The 18,898-nt window shown below is 44.6% G+C and overlaps 1 protein-coding gene across 1 annotated transcript in view; it reads left to right on the top strand.

Annotated features, from left to right (window-relative positions):
• HEATR3 (HEAT repeat containing 3) overlaps positions 1–18,898 on the top strand; it is a gene marked incomplete at both ends in the record, with an annotated part of 45,388 nt that overhangs the window by 15,243 nt on the left and 11,247 nt on the right. The window contains 6 exons of the mRNA XM_080702191.1: positions 2,341–2,481; positions 8,309–8,586; positions 14,225–14,315; positions 14,403–14,560; positions 14,826–14,908; positions 15,225–15,361. Of these exons, the coding sequence (XP_080558317.1) occupies positions 2,341–2,481; positions 8,309–8,586; positions 14,225–14,315; positions 14,403–14,560; positions 14,826–14,908; positions 15,225–15,361 (888 nt within the window). The remainder of the gene's footprint in view (positions 1–2,340; positions 2,482–8,308; positions 8,587–14,224; positions 14,316–14,402; positions 14,561–14,825; positions 14,909–15,224; positions 15,362–18,898) is intronic.

Below are 18,898 nucleotides of genomic sequence, written 5' to 3'. Positions count from 1 at the left end.
CAGGTTTGAAGCCAGCCGTGCTGGCTTAAGAGACCCTGTTTCCAAATAAAAAAGGTATAAAATAGGTCTGGGAGTGTAGCCTGGAGGTAGAAGGGCTTCCAGGAACCCCAGTACCACCAAAAGAAAAAAAAAAAGAAAAGAAAAGAAAATTTCTTCCTATATATTAGTATATCTTCCTTTGAATTTATACTATCTTTATGGTTGCCATTACAGCTTATCTTCTCTTTTTTCTAAAGTGAATATAATTAGTCTCTTAATAAAAAATATATATCTGACTGTAAATATAAGTATTTATATATGCATGTATGACTTGTATACAAATGTGTTTTGGAAGCCAAATTAAACCATAGCTGTAGCATCTCTTGATTAATTTGGATACGTTCAGTATATTTTGAAATTCTTGGACCTGAAAAAATGAGTAGATATGTAGGGACTAAAATAAAAAGATTTTGGCTTATTTCCTTTCTTGTTCTTAGAGGTCTTGTTTTTTTCTTCTTCTTCTTTTTTTTTTTTTTTTTTTTTTTCTTTTTGGCAAGGGGGGTTGCAGTATTGCATTTGAACCCGGGCTATTCCGCTGCTGAGCTACACCCTCAGCCTGATTTTTAGTCTTTATTTTATTTTGCTTTATTTTTGTAGTACTGGGAATTGAACCCAAGGGCATTCTACCTCTGAGCTATACCCCCAGCCCTATTTTTTATTCTTTATTTTGAAACATAGTCTCACTAGGTTGTGGAGGGGCTCACTAAGCAGCTGAGGCTGACCATGAATCTTTGATTCTCCTGGTTTAGCTCCCAAGTACTGGGATTACAAGTGAATTCAACCACGCCAGGCTCATAGGTCTCTTCTGTCAAAACTTTCACGGCATCCCAGTTGTTGTCATACTTTTAGTTAATTATTTCTACTGTGCAGTTTGTACTCTATTGTCTTGTTTTAATGCAGGGGGAAATTAAGTGCTGAATGGAATATATTTCCATTAGTATTTTACCCTTCTCTCAACTTGCTCTTTTTTTCCTTATGTGATGCTGGGGATTGAACCCAGTTACATTCAACCTTAAGCTATTATACCCCTAGCCCTATATATATATTTTTAAATAGGGTCTTACTAAATTGCAAAGATAGAATTTAAGGCTGGCAACACACAATGCACCTGTTACAGCCTCCCAACTACTGGGATTACAGGCATACGTGCACCACCATCCCCAGCGTCAATATGCTCATATTCCTATGTAAAATGACTTATTTTTCCTCAAAGAACTGTTGCTTCGCTAGAAATAATCCCAAGTTTTTAAGATAATGATGAATTTTCATTATATATATATATCCCCCAGTACTGGGAATTGAGCCCAGGGGCATTCTATCTCTGAGCTGCATTCCTAGCCTATTTTTTTATTCTTTGTTTTAAAACAGGGTCTCACTAAGTTGCAGAGGGCCTCACAAAGTAGCTGAGGCTGGCCACAAATCTGTGATCCTTCTGTCTCATTGTCCCAAGTACTAGAATTATAAGTGTGTACCACCATGCCCATCTATGATGAATTTAAAGAAAGCCAAGATGTCCCAAAACCTATGGCTTATTTTTGGCAGAGAATTACTCTGAAATTGTGGACAGTAGATTGATATTTGGTGTACAAGTTGCTCTTGGTCCAAAAGTAAAGAAATTGAAACTAAGATATTTGCCACCACATTTAAGAGTCTTTTAAAATTGTATTTTACAGCTGGGTGTGGTGGCACACGCTTGTAATCCTGGCCAGCCTCAGCTACTTAGTGAAGCCCTTTGCAACTCAATGAGACCCTGTTTCAAAAATAAAAGAATAAAAAATAGGGCTGGGGCTGTAGCTCAGAGGTAGAATGCCCCTGGGTTCCATCCCCAATACTGCAAATTAAAAAAAAATTTTTTTAAATTGTATTTTACAAAAATACAGTTCTGTAAACAATTAGAAAAAAGATTTTGTATAGCTCTGATATTTGAGAAGTCTCATTTGCATGTGCCATCTTGAGTAGGGTGTGTATAAACTGCTAAAGCTATATGTGTCTAAAGTTTTAAGATTTTTTTTTTTTTTTTTTTTTTTTTGGTGGTACTGGGGTTCCTGGAAGCCCTTCTACCTCCGGGCTACACTCCCAGACCTATTTGTACATTTTTATATGGAAACAGGGTCTCCTAAGCCAGCGCTCGCGGCTGGCTTCGAACCTACGCAGTACTCCTATCTCTGCCTCCCAAGCGTGGGGATTACAAACTTGCGCCACCACGCCCAGCTTAAGATGTATATTTTTTATGAGTTATATTGGTATAAATTATCCTAGACAGAATTACTTATTTCTAAATGTTTAATTTTTGTCTGATAGCGTATTGTTTGCAGACGGTGACTGAAGATAACCCAGAGTTACTGAAATCTTTTGGTGCCACAGCACTACATGTGCTGGAATCTACCATGCTTTGTCCTATCAATTCCATGGAATACATCCTTTTGAAGACATTGATAGCAGGTAAAATTTAGCAAAATGAGGTACTATAATTTGTTGGTAACTTGTTTGGGGTTTTTTTGGTGGTACTGGGGGTGGAACCCAGGGGCTTTCTACTTCCGGGCTATACTCCCAGACCTATTTTTTTTGGAAACAGGGTCTACTAAGTTGCTGAGAGCCTCACTAAGTAGCTGAGGCTGGCTTTGAAACTGTGCGATCCTCCTGTCTCAGCCTCCCAAGCGCGGGGATTACAAGTGTGCGCCACCACCCCCAGCTACCTTGTTGATATATATATATATATATTTTTTTTTTTTTTTTGGTGGTACTGGGGTTCCTGGAAGCCCTTCTACCTCCGGGCTACACTCCCAGACCTATTTTTACATTTTTATTTGGAAATAGGGTCTCCTAAGCCAGCCCGCATGGCTGGCTTCGAACCTGTGCGATCCTCCTGTCTCTGCCTCCCAAGCGCAGGGATTACAAGCGTGCGCCACCACGCCCGGCCTTGTTGGTAATTGTAATGAGTGAAGATGGAGACCAAAGTTCAGTCATTCTTTCTTTTCATCACACCAAGGTTTTCTGTGCTCATGTCTGTTTCGAAAAAAAAATATTTTTTTTTGTACTGAGGATTGAACCCAGGGGCGAATGAACCTCCTGCCCTATTATTATTTTTTGTTTTTTGGAACGGGGTCTCATTAGGTTGCTGAGACTCCTGAAGCTGGTCTTGAACATAAAATCCTCCTTTCTTAGCCTCCCAAGTCCTGGGATTACATATGCCACCACACCCAGTTTGTTCTGAAATTTTAATATTTCAGTGGTGACCCTTGATTTAATTACTTGCTCATAGTTATGAAGACATTTAGAATAGATTTGTTTTCAGTTTAACGCTATTTTCTCTTACTAAGGAATGCTTTGGAGCCAGGTGTGGTAGTGCAAGCTTGTAACCCCCGCATTTGGGAGGCTGAGACAGGAGGATCGTGCCTGCCTCAGCTACACCTAGTGAGGCCCTCTACACCTTAATGAGACACTGTTTCAAAATAAAGAATAAAAAATTGGGATGGAAGTGTAGCACAGAGGTAGAATGCCCGGGTTCAATTCCCACTACCACAAAAATAATAACAACTATTAAAATTATTTTTTTAATCATTATTTATTTATTTATTTGCTGTACCAGGGATGAAACCCAGGGACATTCTACCCCAAGCTACACACCTAGCCCTATTTTTTATTCTTTTTTTTCTTTTCTCTTTTTTTTATTGGTGCATTGTAATCATATATCACATTGGAATACAAGACTTGAGAGGATATACAAGCACACATCCAATTAGCCCTCATCCACTCCCCATCCCATTCCCTCCTCCTCCCACGATCCCATGCTTGTTTGGTGATTAACTTTGATACATTTGTTTATGTACCTCCTGAGTTTTAAAGAGGCTCCATCCTCCCCTATTCCATACCTTCTGATTGGTCACCTTAATTGCTTCGCTATAGGGCCCTTTCTACAACTCGACCTCTTCCTGTTGCCCCTTTCCTCCTAGTTATTGCTAATTAGAAAAAGCATCTGGTTTTTATTTTCTGTGATATTTCTCTGTGCATGCCGCGTTACAAGTACTGATCCCACTCTTGACGGCCCCAGTAGTGGCCTGGCTACCAGGTGGACTGATCCAGACCTCGCTGGCTCAAGCAGCGACCCTGTCTCATGGAAGGCCCTGATTCTGGCCTCACTGGCCCCCACACCGGCCAAACCCCTCGGCTGGCTCCGATCCCGGCCTCGGTGGCCCCAACACCAGCCTAGCCTCACAGCAGGTTCCAATCCCAGCCTCACTGACCCTGGCACTGGCCTAACCCCTCGACAGGCTCCTATCCTGGCCTCAGAGTCCCCATCACCGGCCTTGCCTCACGGCAGGTTCCGATCCCAGCCTTGCTCGCCCCAGTACCAGCCTAACCCCTCGGCAGTCTCCGATCCCGGCCTCGGAGGCCCCAGTAGCGGCCTTACCTCAAGGCAGGCTACGATGCCGGCCGCTGTCCCCGTCACCGGCCTACCCCTCGGCAGGCTCCGATTTCGACCTTGCTGACCCCGGCACCGGCCTAACCCTTCGGCAGGCTCTGATCCTAGCCTCGGAGGCCCCAGCACTAGCCTTGCCTCTAGACAGGCTACGTTGCCAGCCACTGGCCCTGGCACCAGCCTACCCCTCGGCAGGCTCCAATCCCGGCCTCAGTGACCCCAGCACCGGCCTTGCCTCACGGCATGCTCCACTCCCGGACTCGCTGGCCCCAGCACCGGCCTAACCCCTCGGCAGGCTCTGATCCTGGCCTCAGAGGCCCCAGCACTGGCCTTGCCTCTTGGCAGGCTCCGATCACAGCCTCGCTGGCCCTGGCACCAGCCTACCCTCTCAGTAGGCTCCGATCCCAGCCTCGGAGGCCTTAGTAGTGGCCGTGCCTCATGGTAGGCTCTGATCCCGGCCTCGCTGGCCCCAGCACCAGCCTTATCCCTCGGCAGACTCCAATCTAGGCCTCGCGGGCCCCAGCACCAGCCTTACCTCACGGCAGACTCCAATCCCATCCTCACTGGCCCCAGAACCGTCCTAATCCCTTGACAGGCTCCAGTCCCGGCCTTGGAGGCCTCAGTAATGACCTTGCCTCAAGGCAGGCTCCGATCCCAACCGCTGGCCCCAGCACTGGCCTACCCCTTGGCAGGCTCCGATCCCGACCTCTGAGGCCCCAGTCCGGCCTTGCCTCACGGCAGGCTCCAATCCCAACCTTGCTGACCCCGGCACCGGCCTAATCCTTTGGCAGGCTCCAATCCCGGCCTTGCTGGCCCCAGCACCAGCCTTGCCTCATGGCAGGCACCGATCCCGGCCTCTCTGGCCCCGGCACCGGCCTACCCTCTTGGCAGGCTCTGATCCCGGCCTCGGAGGCCTTAGTAGCGGCCGTGCCTCTTGGCAGGCTCAAATCCCAACCTCACTGGTCCTGGAACCGGCCTTACCCCTCAGCAGGCTCCGCTCCCGGCCTCAGAGGCCTCAGTAGCAGCTTTGCCTCACGGAAGGCTCCAATGCCGGCCGCTGGCCCCAGCATCAGCCTATCCCCTCGGCAGGCTCTGATCCCGGCCTCAGAGGCCCAGCACCATCCTTGCCTCACGGCAGGCTTCAATCCTGGCCTCGCTGGCCCCAGTACCGGCCTAACCCTCGGCAGTCTCCAATCACGGCCTTGGAGGCTCCAGCACCAGCCTTGCTTCACGGCAGGCTACAATCCCATCTTTGCTGTCTCCGTCGCCGGCCTCACCCCTCAGCAGGGTCCAATCCGAGCATCCTCTTCAACCAGCCGGTTGTCCCACGTTCTCGAGGGTGCATGGTGGTAGCATTCTGCCTCTGAGGATATTACTTAAAAAGTTCCAGGTATAATACATCAGATCTCTGCCTCCCCTGAGTACTGGCCACTGCCATTGCCACTGCCTCCACCACTTCAAATCTTTCCCAAGCTCTTTTTCCACTCTGAATGTTGTCCAGTGTTCCTAAGCATGCATGACGCTAGCATTCAACGTTTAGTGTAATTTCTCAAAAAAAAATAAAGGTTGGTAGGATCCGATTTCTGCCTCTCCTGAATACAAGTCTCCACCGCCATCACGGAGACCGCTTCCAACACTGTCTTCCTCCTAGGTCTCTGCTAAACTCTCTCCTTACAGGTGATGTCCAAGATTCTTAAGAATGTAGAGAAGAAGCAGTCCTCCTTTGCGGGGAATTTTTCCAAAAGTTCCAGTTCATTTGGATAAGTTTTGTCTGCATCTCCAGTATCCTGGCATCCACCACAGCCTTCTTGATCCCTCTCCGATATTTTTTTTTCTTTTTCTTTTCTTTTTTTTTTTTTTAATAAGAGAAGACAGTATGTGTGGATTGAGGAGGTTGTGGGATTGGGCACTCAGTAACACTGTGACCCGGGCCCGGTCTCCCCGGGGGTCCAGCGTGCTCCGCATTATTCTGCCCGGGGCCCAGAGTCCTGCGACCTGGGCCCTGGCTCTTCTGGGATCCAGCGTGCCCTGCCTGATCCCCGCCCGCGCTCCCGTTTCTCCAGGGATCTGGCGTGCTTCGCGCGATCCCGCCCAGGGCCCAGAGTCCTGCAACCCGCGCCTGGCTCTTCCGGGGTCCAGCGTGCCCCGCCTGACCCCCGCCCAGAGCCCAAGGCCTTGCGAGTGGGCCAGTTTCTCCATGGGTCTGGCCTGCTCCACGCCACCCCACCCGGAGCCCAGTGTCCTGTGACCCGGGGTCCAGTGTGCTCCACCTGACCCCCGTCCAGGGTCCAGGGCCTTGTGACCCGGCCCCGGTTTCTCCAGGGTCTTTATTTATTTTGAAACATGGTCTCAATGAGTTGCAAAGGGCCTCACTAAGTAGCTGAGGCTGTCCTTGAACCGTGATCCTCCTGTCTCAGCCTCCTGAATTCTGGGATTGCAAGCATATGCCACCACGCCCAGCTCATTATTACTGTTATTTACTGGGAATTGAATCCAAGACATTGTACCTCTCCATACTGTAGTTAAAGGTGTGAACACTGTGCCCACTTGTCTCTGAATTTTAATACCAAGTGGAATCATTTGTAGTTGTCTTTTTGTGACTCACTTATGTCACTTAGCCTAATAAGGTCCTCAAGATGAATCAGTGTCATAGCAAATTAGTATTTTCTTCCTTTTTAATGCTTAAATAATATTGCATTATATAAATAACAGTAAAAGTAGTTAAAAAAAAAAAAAGTAAACCACCTTTTTAAAAAGATCTGTCTACAGCCGGGTGTGGTGGCGCACGCTTGTAATCCCTGCTCTTGGGAGGCGGAGACAGGAGGATCCCGCAGGTTCAAAGCCAGCTATGCTGGCTTAAGAGACCCTGTTTCCAAATAAAATATAAAATAGGTCTGGGAGTGTAGCCCGGAGGTAGAAGGGTTTTCAGGAACCCCAGTACCACACACACAAAAAAAAATTAAAATTAAAAAAAAATTCACTTTTGCCGGGCATGGTGGCGCATGCTTGTAATCACTGCACTTGGGAGGCGAGACAGGAGGATCGCGCAGGTTTGGAGCCAGCCACGCTAGCTTAGGGGACCCTGTTTCCAAAAATAAATAGGTATAAAATAGGTCTGGGAGTTTAGCCCGGTGGTAGAAGGGCTTCCAGAAACCCCAGTATCACCAAAAAAAAGATCAATCTACAGCCAGGCATGGTAGCACATACTTGTAATCTCAGCATTCAGGAGGCTGAGACCAGAGGGTTGTGGTTCACGACAATCAGCTCAGCTACTTAGTGAGGCCCTGTTTCAAAATAAAGAATAAAAAATAGGGCAGGAGGTATATCTAGGAGGTCATATGCCCCTGGGTTCCATTCCCAGACCTGAAAAAATAAATAAATAAAAGTAAAGAAAGAATAGAAATAGGACAGAGGGTGTAGCTCGAAGGTCGAATGGCCCTGGGTTCTATCCCCAGACCTTCAAAAAAAAAAAAAAAAAGATCAATCTACATAACAGTAGCTCCTGTTCTATTTTGTTAAGCAAAAAGCCACAAATGTGTTCTCTGTTTTATACATGAAACCTTGAAATTTTAGTGCATTTCACTCTTGGAGTACAAAAAGCTGCTGAGGAGCCGGGCGTGGTGGCGCACGCTTGTAATCCCAGCATTCGGGAGGCTGAGACAGGAGGATCACTGTGAGGACAGCCTCAGCTCCTTAGTGAGGCCCTCTGCAACTCAGTGAGACCCTGTTTCAAAATAAAGAATAAAAAATAGGGCTGGGGGTGTAGCTCAGAGGTTCCATCTCCGGGGCCTCAAAAAAAAAAAAGATTCCATAGGTGATTCCTTTGTCATTGTGCTTATTTCCTCATAGGCACAGTCTGGAATCTAAAGGAAATTATCCCATCCAAGAGTCAGGCAGAAATCATAAATGCCATACTGAAGATTATATCTGAAGTTTTGGAAGTAGATGCTGTTGAAGTTGTTATTCGTATGAAGGAAGCCGAAACTCAAAGGTTAAAAACTGCCACCGAGACCGAGGAAATCGTACAGTATGCTAATGGTGAAGATTTGATTGAAGATGATGAAATGGAAGGAATTTCTCGTAAAAGAAAAGTCAGAAGAAAAACCTTCATTTCTGATTTACTTCCAGTAAGTCAGGTGGATGCTCCAAAGTATTGATTAAATGGCTGTTTTCTTTCAACAGGTAGCTTTAGCTTTATAAAAATAAAAATACTATAGTAAAATTATGTATAGAAAGAGAATTTCAGAGCTGGGTACAGTGGTGCATTTCTCTAATCCTAGTACTTGGGAGGCTGAGACAGGAGGCCAGCCTCAACTTAGTGAGAAACTCACCAATTTAGCAAGACCCTTTTTCCAAATAAAAAATAAAATGGGCCAGGCGTGGTGGCACACGCTTGCAATCCCAGCATTTGGGAGGCTGAGAATGGAGGATTGAGGTTCGTGGGCAGCCTCAGCTACTTAGGCCCTCTGCAACTCAGTGAGACTTGGTTTCAAAATAAATAATAAAAAAATAGGGCAGGAGGTGTAGCTTGGAGGTCGAATGCCTCTGGGTTCCACCCCCAGACCCGCAAAAAAATAAAGAAAGAAAGAATAAAAAAATAGGGCAGGGGGTGTAGCTTGGAGGTCGAATGCCCCTGGGTTCCATCTCCAGACCCGCAAAAATAAATAAATAAAATGGAACTGGGGTGTAGCTTGGAGGTAGAAGACCGTGAGTTCCATCCCCTGTACCAGTAGATTAATTAATTAAAGATTAAAAGTTCTTGCCGGGCGTGGTGGCGCACGCTTGTAATCCCTGCGCTTGGGAGGCTGAGACAGGAGGATCGCGCAGGTTCGAAGCCAGCCGCGCACGCTGGCTTAGGAGACCCTGTTTCCAAATAAAAATGTAAAAATAGGTCTGGGAGTGTAGCCCGGAGGTAGCAGGGCTTCCAGGAACCCCAGTACCACCAAAAAAAAAAAAAAAAAAAAAAAAGATTAAAAGTTCTGGTGAGAGGCTGAGACAGGAGGATCGCATGGGTTCAAAGCCAGCCTCAGCTACTTTGGCTTTCAGCAACTTAGTGAGACCCTGTTTCCAAATAAAATATAAAAAAGGTCTGGGAGTATAGCCCGGAGGTAGAAAGCCTCTGGGTTCCACCCCCAGTACCACCAAAAAAAAAAAGTTCTGGTGAGCTGGGCATGGTGGCACAGGCTTGTAATCTCAGCATTCATGAGGCTGAGACCGGAGGATCGTAGTTTGTGGACAGCCTCAGCTACTTAGCGAGGCCCTTCGCAACTCAATGAGACCCTGTTTCAAAAATAAAAAGACTAAAAATTAGGGCTGGGGTGTAGCTCGGAGTACAATGCCCCTGGGTTCCATCCTGCATACCACAAAAAATAAAGTTCTGGTGAGGTAGCTCAGGTAGAGCATCCTAGATATAATTGACAGTATTGCACACATGTATGCCCACGCACAGACACACACAAACAAATACCTAACAAGGGCTGAGGATGTAACTCGGAGGTGAATGCTTCTGGTTTTAACCCCTTACTACCACTGGAAAAAAAGAGAAAAGGAAAAGAAAGTGAATTTCAGTAAAAATCAGTTATGTTTTCTTATTGATTCCCATGATAACATTAGAAGTCTCTCCCAAAGCAGGGTGTGGTGGCGCATACTTGTAATCCAGTGCTTGGGAGGCTGAGACAGGAGGATCACAGCTTCACAGCCAGCCTCAGCTACATAGTGAGGCCCTCCACAGCTTAGTGAGACCCTGTTTCAAAATAAAGAATGAAAAATAGGACTGGGGGTGTAGTTCAAAGGTACAGTGTCCCTAGGTTCAATCATCAGTACCACAAAAAAATGTCTCTACCAAAGAGAGAGAAAAAAAATCACTTGTCTAAAATGAAAACTTTTACATATGGGAAAACATTTTAAAATACTTCAGAAATACCTGATTGTCCTATCTCTTCTGTCTCTTCCTTCAGTTACATATCATCTCCCAAACTTTCTTCAAATTAAAATTTTGTCCTTTGCTTAGAGACATTCTGTCTCTTTCATTTTGGTGTTCAACTTTACCAGATCAACAAGTCTTAAACCTGCCACCCTCCTGTCTCAGCCTCCCACGTACTGGGGTTACAGGTGTGCACCACTGTGCCTCACTCTGGTGTACTTAGTTACTTTTGTTCTGGGAGTTAAACCCAAAGACATTCTACTTCCAAACTACACTGCCAGCCCTTTTTATTTTTTGATACAGGATCTTGCTAATTTGCTGAGGCTGGCTTCAAACCTGTGATCCTTCTTTCTTAGCCTGCCAAGTACTAGAATTATAGGCAAGGGCCACTATGCCTGGCTCTCAGATGTACTTTAAATAATCTCTAGATTTCTTATATTGCTTATTAATACATTATATCTGCTATGCAAATAGTTGTTATACTGCACTGCTTAGGGAATTAGGACAAGGTGGTGGTGGGGGGTCCGTACATGTTCAGTACAGTAGACTTCACCCCCCCCCAGGTGGGTGTGTGGGTGTGTGCGTGCGTGTGCACGCATGTATTTTACTAAAGATCGAAAACAGGAGCATTCTACCTCTGAGGTACACCTGCCAGCCCTATTTTTAAGTTGTTTGTGTCTATGTGTGTAACTGAGGATGGAACCCAGGGACCTTCTATCTTTGAGCTACACCCACAGCTCTATTTTTATTTTATTTTATTTTATTTTATTTTATTTTGCAGGTCTGGAGATGGAACCCAGGGGCATTCTACCTCTGAGCTACACCCCCAGCCCAATTTTTATTCTTTATTTTGAAACAGGGTCTCACTGAGTTGAATAGGGCCTCACTAAGTAGCTGAGGCTGTCCGCGAACCGCGATCCTCCGGTCTCAGCCTCCGGAATGCTGGGATTACAAGCGTGTGCCACCACGCCCGGCTCCCTGCCCCGTTTTTTATTCTTTATTTTGAAACAGGGTCTCACTAAGTTGCATAGGGCCTCACTAAGTAGCTGAGGCTGTCTGTGAACCGCGATCCTCCGTTCTCAGCCTCCCGAATGCTGGGATTACAAGCGTGCGCCACCTCGCCCAGCTTATTCTTTATTTTGAAATAGGATCTCACTACATTGCAGAAGGCCTCACTAAGTAGCTGAGGCTGGCCTCAAACCTCCTCCTATCTCAGTCTTTCAAATACTGGGATTACAAGTGTGCCCTATCATGCCTGATTTTTTAATTTTTTTTTATTTTGAAGCAGAGTATCACTAAATTGCTGAGGCTGGCCTGGAACCTGTGGTCCTCCTGCCTCAGTTTCCCATGTATTGGTATTACAGGTATATGCCTAGCATCCCCCAAAAGTTTTGATGTAAAATTGGTCACCTGGGTGTTGTGTTATGCATACAGCACCTTGTAGTCCCGCCTTGTTGGAAGGCAGGGGTAGGAGGATTTCTTGGATTGAGAACAACCTTGGCAACATAGTAAGACCCCATCTCAACACAAAAAAAGTGACAAAGTGGGTTAAAATCATAGGTGTAGAACCTGTGAATATGAAGAACTGATTGTAATCTGAAATACTGTACACGAGTGGAAGGCTTAGTAAATTACATGGTATCCATTCAGTAAATGTCATATAGCCATGGAAAAGACAATTAGAACACTGTCAAAATTTGGAAACATTCAAACAATAAAATATACATTGTAGCCGGATGTGGTAGCTGCATGCTTGTAATCCCAACATTTGGGAGGCTGAGACAGGAGGATCGCAGTTCGAAGACAGCCTCAGCTACTATTCAGTGAAGCCTTTGCATTTCAGTGAAACCCTGTTTCAAAATAAATAATAAAAATAGGGTTGGGGGTGTACAATGCCACTTGGTTCCATTCCCAGTAGCACACACACACACACACAAAAAGTAAAATATACATTGTTTTTAGTTTTTGTTCTATTTCAGAATATCAGTGGGGCCAGGTGTGGTTGCCCACACTTGTAATCCCACCATTTGGGTGGCTGAAACAGGATCTTGGTTTGCAGGCAGCCTCAGCTACTTAGTGATGCCCTCTGCAACTCAGTGAGACTGTTTCAAAATAAAGAATAAAAAATAGGGCTGGGGGTGTAGCTCAGAGGTAGAATGCCCTTGGGTTTCATGGTTTCATCTCCAGTACTGGAAAAAAAAAAAAAAAAAATTCAGTGCCACAGCCAGGCGTGGTAAATAAAGCTAATAATCCCAGGACTTGGGAGGCTGAGACAGGAAGATTGCATGTTCAAAGCCAGCCTCAGCAACTTAGCAAGACCATTTCCAACAAGAAATAAAATTGGGCTGGGAATTTAAAATTGGTCTAGGAGTATAACTTGGAGGTAGAATGCCTCTGGATTCAACCCCCAGTACCATATATATACACAGACACCAAAAAGAATATCAGTGCCACTATTTCAGTTTGTCACTGGCATTTCTATTGTGTGTATGGGGGAAGGGTACTGGGGCCTAATCTAGGAACATTCTATCTCTGAGCTATACCCACAGTGCCCTATTTTTTTTTTCTTTTTTCTATATTTGTGTGTGGTACTGTGGATTGAATCTAGGGACATTCTGCCTCTGAGCCCTACCACCAACCTTATTTTATTTTGACACAGGATCTCCCTAAGTTGCTGAAGGTCTCTCTAATGTATGAGGCTGGCTTCAAACCTGTGATCCTCCTGTCTCAGCCTCCCAACTACTGGAATGATAGGTGTGTGTCACCACGCCTAGCTTTTTTAATTTAATTTTTGAAACAGGGCCTTGCTAAATTGCCAATGCCAGCCTTGAACCTGTGTTCTTTTTGTCTCAGCCTCCTGAGTACAAGGATTATAGGCATGTGCCACCACACCTGGCTTTTTCAGTCTTAACAGAATATTTATTTTATTTACTTATTATTTTTATTTATTTTTTGGTGGTACTGGGGTGGAACCCAGAGGCTTTCTACCTCTGGGCTATACTTCCAGACCTTTTTATATTTTATTTGGAAACAGGGTCTCACTAAGTTGCTGAGGGCCTCACTAAGTAGCTGAGGCTGGCTTCGAACCCATGTGATCCTTCAGTCTCAGCCTCCCAAGCGCGGAGATTACAAGCATGCGCCACCATGCCCGGCCAGAATACTTATTTTAATCTTCAAAAAAGCCAGGAAAGCTGGGCATGGAGCTGAGACTGGAGAATCCTGGGTTTGAGGCCAGCCTTTTGTGAGGCCCTCAGCAACTTAGTGAGACCCTGTTTCAAAATAAACAAGTACTGGAGGTTTAGTGCAGAGGTAGAAAACCCCTGCATTCAGTCCCTAGTACCACAAGAGAATAAAACAAAAGCCAGGAAGCTTGCCTATCTGTTCCTTAGCCAAAGTTTGTTGATCATATAAAGGCTTATTATTAGTATTTGTTAATAGTCTTTCCAAGAAGTCTGAGCATCTTATAATAGGTTCATTGTGTTTAAATATCTGGTGTTTGAAATAAACTTTTGTTTTAATCTTAGTATGCCAAGCTGTTTCTTAACATACTAGATTAAGTTTCAGGATGAATTTAGTTCAAAATTCCTGAATATCTTTCTGTTCTCTCAAGCAAACTAAGCACACTTAGCGAATAAACATGCTGATAGCTGGAAACTCAGTTAACAGTGACGCACTTCACTGTGCCAAGAGGAATTAAAATGCTTGCCTCTACTTCTAGCACGTATGGTCTTTCTTTTACCTACCCCCATCCCCACATGCTCCATTCCAAGTGCAGAACTCTTCTAGTAGGCCTTAAATGAGAAAATTTATGCAAAAATTTTGCCTTTTTTTTTTTTTTTAAGCCCACTGACAAGGAACTGAGAGAGACGATAGCTTTGTTGACAGCTCAACAAACTGCTCTGGAAATTATTGTCAACATGTGCTGCAGTGAAGGTTTGACACCAGTTTGCATTTATCCCTGGGCAGAGGGCAGCTTCCGTGGAGTTATCCCAGCCAAGTGTGATTTTGTACTCCTCCCAGACCCCTCCGATGATGAATGGGAAGAGCTTTCCAGCAGTGATGAGAGTGATGCGTTTATGGAGAGTTCCTTCAGCGAATGCGGTGGGCAGCTGCTGTCTCCACTCTGTCTCTCCCATGAGATTCACACAGCTCTCACCAACTATCTCATTCCAAAAAAGGTAATACTTTTTCATTCTGAGTTCATTATGGAGCACGGGCAAGGCTTAAGCAAGTTATTCATTCTGTGTGCCAAGGAGTAAGCACACACTTCCAGCTTGCAGGTAGTGGCACCATGTGGGCCACAAACAGAACTTAGCAGTACTGAAAACAGGCTTAAAGGACATTCTGTTATCATGCCTAACCTTTTATTCTTGGTGGTAATAGTACGGGAATTTATAAAGAAATCAGTTGTAACCTTTTTCTTACTGCCTTTTTAAAACCTAGGTCTTTGAGAAAACTTCCTTTCCAAACAGTGTTGCAGTTGACATATGTTCCAGGAATCCTACGTGGAAACCTTTGATTAGAAAGTAAGAATTTTTCTATCTTCAAAAACATTTGTCATTATATAAAATGTTGAATTAATAAGTAGAAAATGCTGACTTCTCCCAAGACCTAGAAGTTCTCATGACTCTGCTGCAAATGAGTTGTACATCACAACCCTGAGTGCGCACGCAATTTGACTGACAGATCAACATCCATCTTGTGGTTCTTTGTGACCTGTCATGGATCCCCTTAACACTTACAGTTACTCCCGTCGGAATCTGAAGCTTAGGTTGGTTGAACGTTAACGCTGCATTTCCGTGGGTAGTTTAGAGAGACAGTACCGTCTCACTTCCTTTTCAGAATGAACACTGTACAGTGCCGAGCGCTCGTGTGTCTCCAGAGTCTTGTGTCCCTCCTGGACGTGGACCATCTGGGAGGAGCTCCAGGCCTTCAGACGCTTGCACAGCACCTGTCACAACTCCTTTTTTCTCAACCAGGTAAATATTTAGGCTGCCTTGAGAAAGACTGCTTAAACAGAGCAGAAGTTTGAATGAGCAGGAACTTGGAATTTATGTATTGCTTATCATTCAACCTGCAGAAACCTTTTCCAGACACTAATAATCATATTTGCTAGTGGTATAGAGGGGAAAACAAGGTATGCTAGTAAGTGTGGGGGTTATAATTTTCTTTCTTCTTAAAATTATTTGCATCTCGTTGTGTCAGGCCAGTTAAACTGAATCATAAATGCATCAAATCCTCATCGAGATATTTGAGTAATTCTCCATCCTTTACTTTTCCTTTCACTTGAAGAATTTAAAATTTAAAATTTGTTCTATGTGGAACAAACTTGAGCAGGTATTAGAGAATGTAAAGCAGACACTACCCCTCCTCTGTGCCATGCCACCCAGTTCCTCTTCCAGAGCCCCGCCACTGTTAAACCAGTTGCATGTGTTTGCTTCCAGAGAGATTCTCTAGAGATGAGATATATGGGAAATGGGGAGGCAGCAAACGGTCTAAAACCATCCACAGCTCCACACTTTGCTTTGATCTGATATGTATCTTTCCAAATACCTTTGCATGGTAGGAGCTGAGTGTGTGTGTGTGTGTGTGTGTGTGTGTGTGTGTGTGTGTGTGTGTGTTTTATTGGGGATTAAACCTAGCAGCTTTCTACCTCTGAGCTACACTCCAGTCCTATCTTTTTATTTGGAAGTAAGATCTTGCCGAGTTGCTGAGGCTGATCTTGAACTTCATCTTCTGTCCTAGGCTCCCCAGTACTGGGATTTCAAGTGTGCGCCACCACGGGACCCAGCTTAATATGGATTAATTGCATTTATAATGTAAAACCTAGACAGATACCATACCATACCATAGTTAACCTGTTGTTGTTGTTGTTGTTGTTGTTGTTGTTGTTTTACATTTCCAGAGATTGAACTCAAGGTTCTGTGGGTACTAGACAGGCACTTTAACACTGAGTTACATCTCCAGCCCAACTTTTTTTTTTTTTTTTCGAGTCTGGGGATGGAACCCGGGGGCATTTGACCTCTGAGCTACACCCCCTGCCCTAGTTTTTATTCTTTAATTTGAAACATGAGTTTTTGCTGGTCTGACTCCTCAGCAGTCCAGCAAGATGTCCTGTGGGATGGGGTGGGTGGAGGAGCTGCTGTTACTCACGTGAACTCAGGGGATTCTAACTCCACACCCCCAGCCCTGTTTTATTCTTTATTTTTGAAACAGGGCCTTACTAAGTTCCTGAGCCTAGCTGGGCACGCTTGTAATCCCTGCGTTTGGGAGGTGGAGAGACAGGAGGATCATGCTGGCTCGAAGCCAACCTCGCTGGCTTTTAAGAGACCCTGTTTCCAAATAAAAATATATGTAAAATAGGTCTGGGAGTGTAACCTGGAGTAGAAGGGTTTCCAGGAACCCTAGTACCACCAAAAAAAAAAAAAAAAAAGTTTCTGAGCCTAGCTTCAAATCTGTGATCCTCCTGTATAGTGACCCAAGTACTGGAATTACAAGTGTGTACTGCCATGCCCAGCTTATTTGACTTTTTTTTGGCATTTACTTAATATCTGTGACAGTGCCTATTCTGTTGACCTTTTGCTGGAAATTTATCTAAAAGGCAGGCTGGTTTGAAGTTATTTTCCCAAATTTTTATAAATGGCCAGAAATTTGGATAAAATTGACCAAGTATTTTCCTTCATCTAGATAAAATGTGAATTACACATAATGTAAATTGGGTAATAAATTAGCATTTTGAATCTAAGATAATGATTAGTTTCCTGAGAAACAACAGAAAAAATTGAATTTGAGATGTTTTGTTTGTATTGAGTTAATGTTTCATAATGCAGTTGTAACTTATAATTTTTATGAGTAGTTTGAATTTCTAGTTTTTCTCTCTGAGGATTAATTAAATACATTTCAGAACCAATGTGATAACTTTTTGAAGTTTAATAGTAACAACTTCACACTAATTTTTTTTTTTAAGTACTGGGGATGGAACCCAGAGGCATTCTACCTCTGAGCCACACACCCCCATCCTATTTTTTATTCTTTATTTTTTGAAACACAGTCTCACTGAGTTGCAAAGGGTCTAGCTAAGTAGCTGAGGCTGTCCAGAAACCATGATCCTCTGTCTCAGCCTCCCAAATGCTGGGATTATAAGCGTGCACCATCATGCCTGGCTCACACTTAATTTTTTAGAGCCTGTTAGGTAGCAGGTTTTAGGAAACATATATTATCATTTCATCTCTCTGATGAAGTAGTTAAGATTTAGAAAGGTTAAGGAAGCCAGGAGTGGTGGCGCACACTTGTAATCCCAAGCACTTGAGACAGGAGGATTCCACATGATCGAAGCCAGCCTCAGCTACTTAGGCTCTCAGCAACTTAGGGAGACCCTGTTTCCAAATAAGATATAAAATAGGTTTGGGAGTGCCAGGTGTGGTGGTGCACACTTGTAATGCCAGCATTCCGGAGGCTGAGACCGGAGGATCGCGGTTTACGGACAGCCTCAGCTACTTAGTGAGACCTCTGCAACTCAGTGAGGCCCGGTTTCGAAATAAAGAATAAAAAATAGGGCAGGGGGTGTAGCTTGGAGGTCAAATGCTCCTGGGTTCCATTCCCAGACACGCAAAAAAAAAAAAAAAAAAAAAGGTCTGGGAGTATAGCCTGGAAGTAGAAAAGCCCTTGGGTTCCACCCCCAATACCACCCCAAAAAAAAAGAAAGGTTAAGGAAACTCTTCAAGGAGATTCGTTGTTTAGCATGTGTTTCTTAAATGTTTACTTTATGTGTCACTTACTGTCTAGGTCCTAGGGGTATATACTGGTGTCAACAGATTGGCAAAGGCAGTTTATAGTTTTAGATTCTGGCATGATGTGTAATGCAATTTCAGAAATGAAAAAAAGTCCCTGCAGAGTGATGTGAGGTGTTCAGCGAGTGCAGAAACCTCTGAGGATAGCGTGTGAGCTGAAACCAATGTGAGATGATAGGCAGAGCTCTGTCCTAGGTCCACTGACCCTGAAGACCTCCATGGGGTAGTGGGGATTGAACCCAGGATATTCAACATTCAAGCTGCACAGAGGGCGTGGTGGTAAACTCTTCTAATCCCAGCACTTGGGAGGCTGAGACAGGAAGATGACAGGTTTGAGGCCAGCCTCAGCTACCTAGTGAGGCCCTCTGCAACTTAGTGAGACCTAGTCTCAAAATAAAGAATAAATAGGACCCAAGAGTTCAAGACCAATCTGGACAACATAGTAAGACCCTGACTCAAAAAAACAAAACAATAATCACTTGTTACTCCCCACAGTTTCTTTGGGTCGGGGATTTAAGTGGAGCATGGTGGACATGGCTTAACTATACTAGAATGTCTAGGGCTGGTTTCTCCAGTAGGGGCAGTTTTGCCTTCCGCCTTGCCCCAGGACATTTGGCAGTGTCTGGAGGTATTTTATTTTGTTCAACTGATATCTAAAGGTAGAGGCCAGGGGTTCTAGTAGACATATTGCAAAGCACAGGAAACTCCTTTAACCAAACAGCAGAG

Source organism: Muscardinus avellanarius, assembly GCF_963383645.1.
Source record: "Muscardinus avellanarius genome assembly, chromosome: 10".
NCBI classification, from domain to species: Eukaryota; Metazoa; Chordata; class Mammalia; order Rodentia; family Gliridae; genus Muscardinus; species Muscardinus avellanarius.
This window is presented reverse-complemented; position numbering and strand designations above follow the sequence as displayed.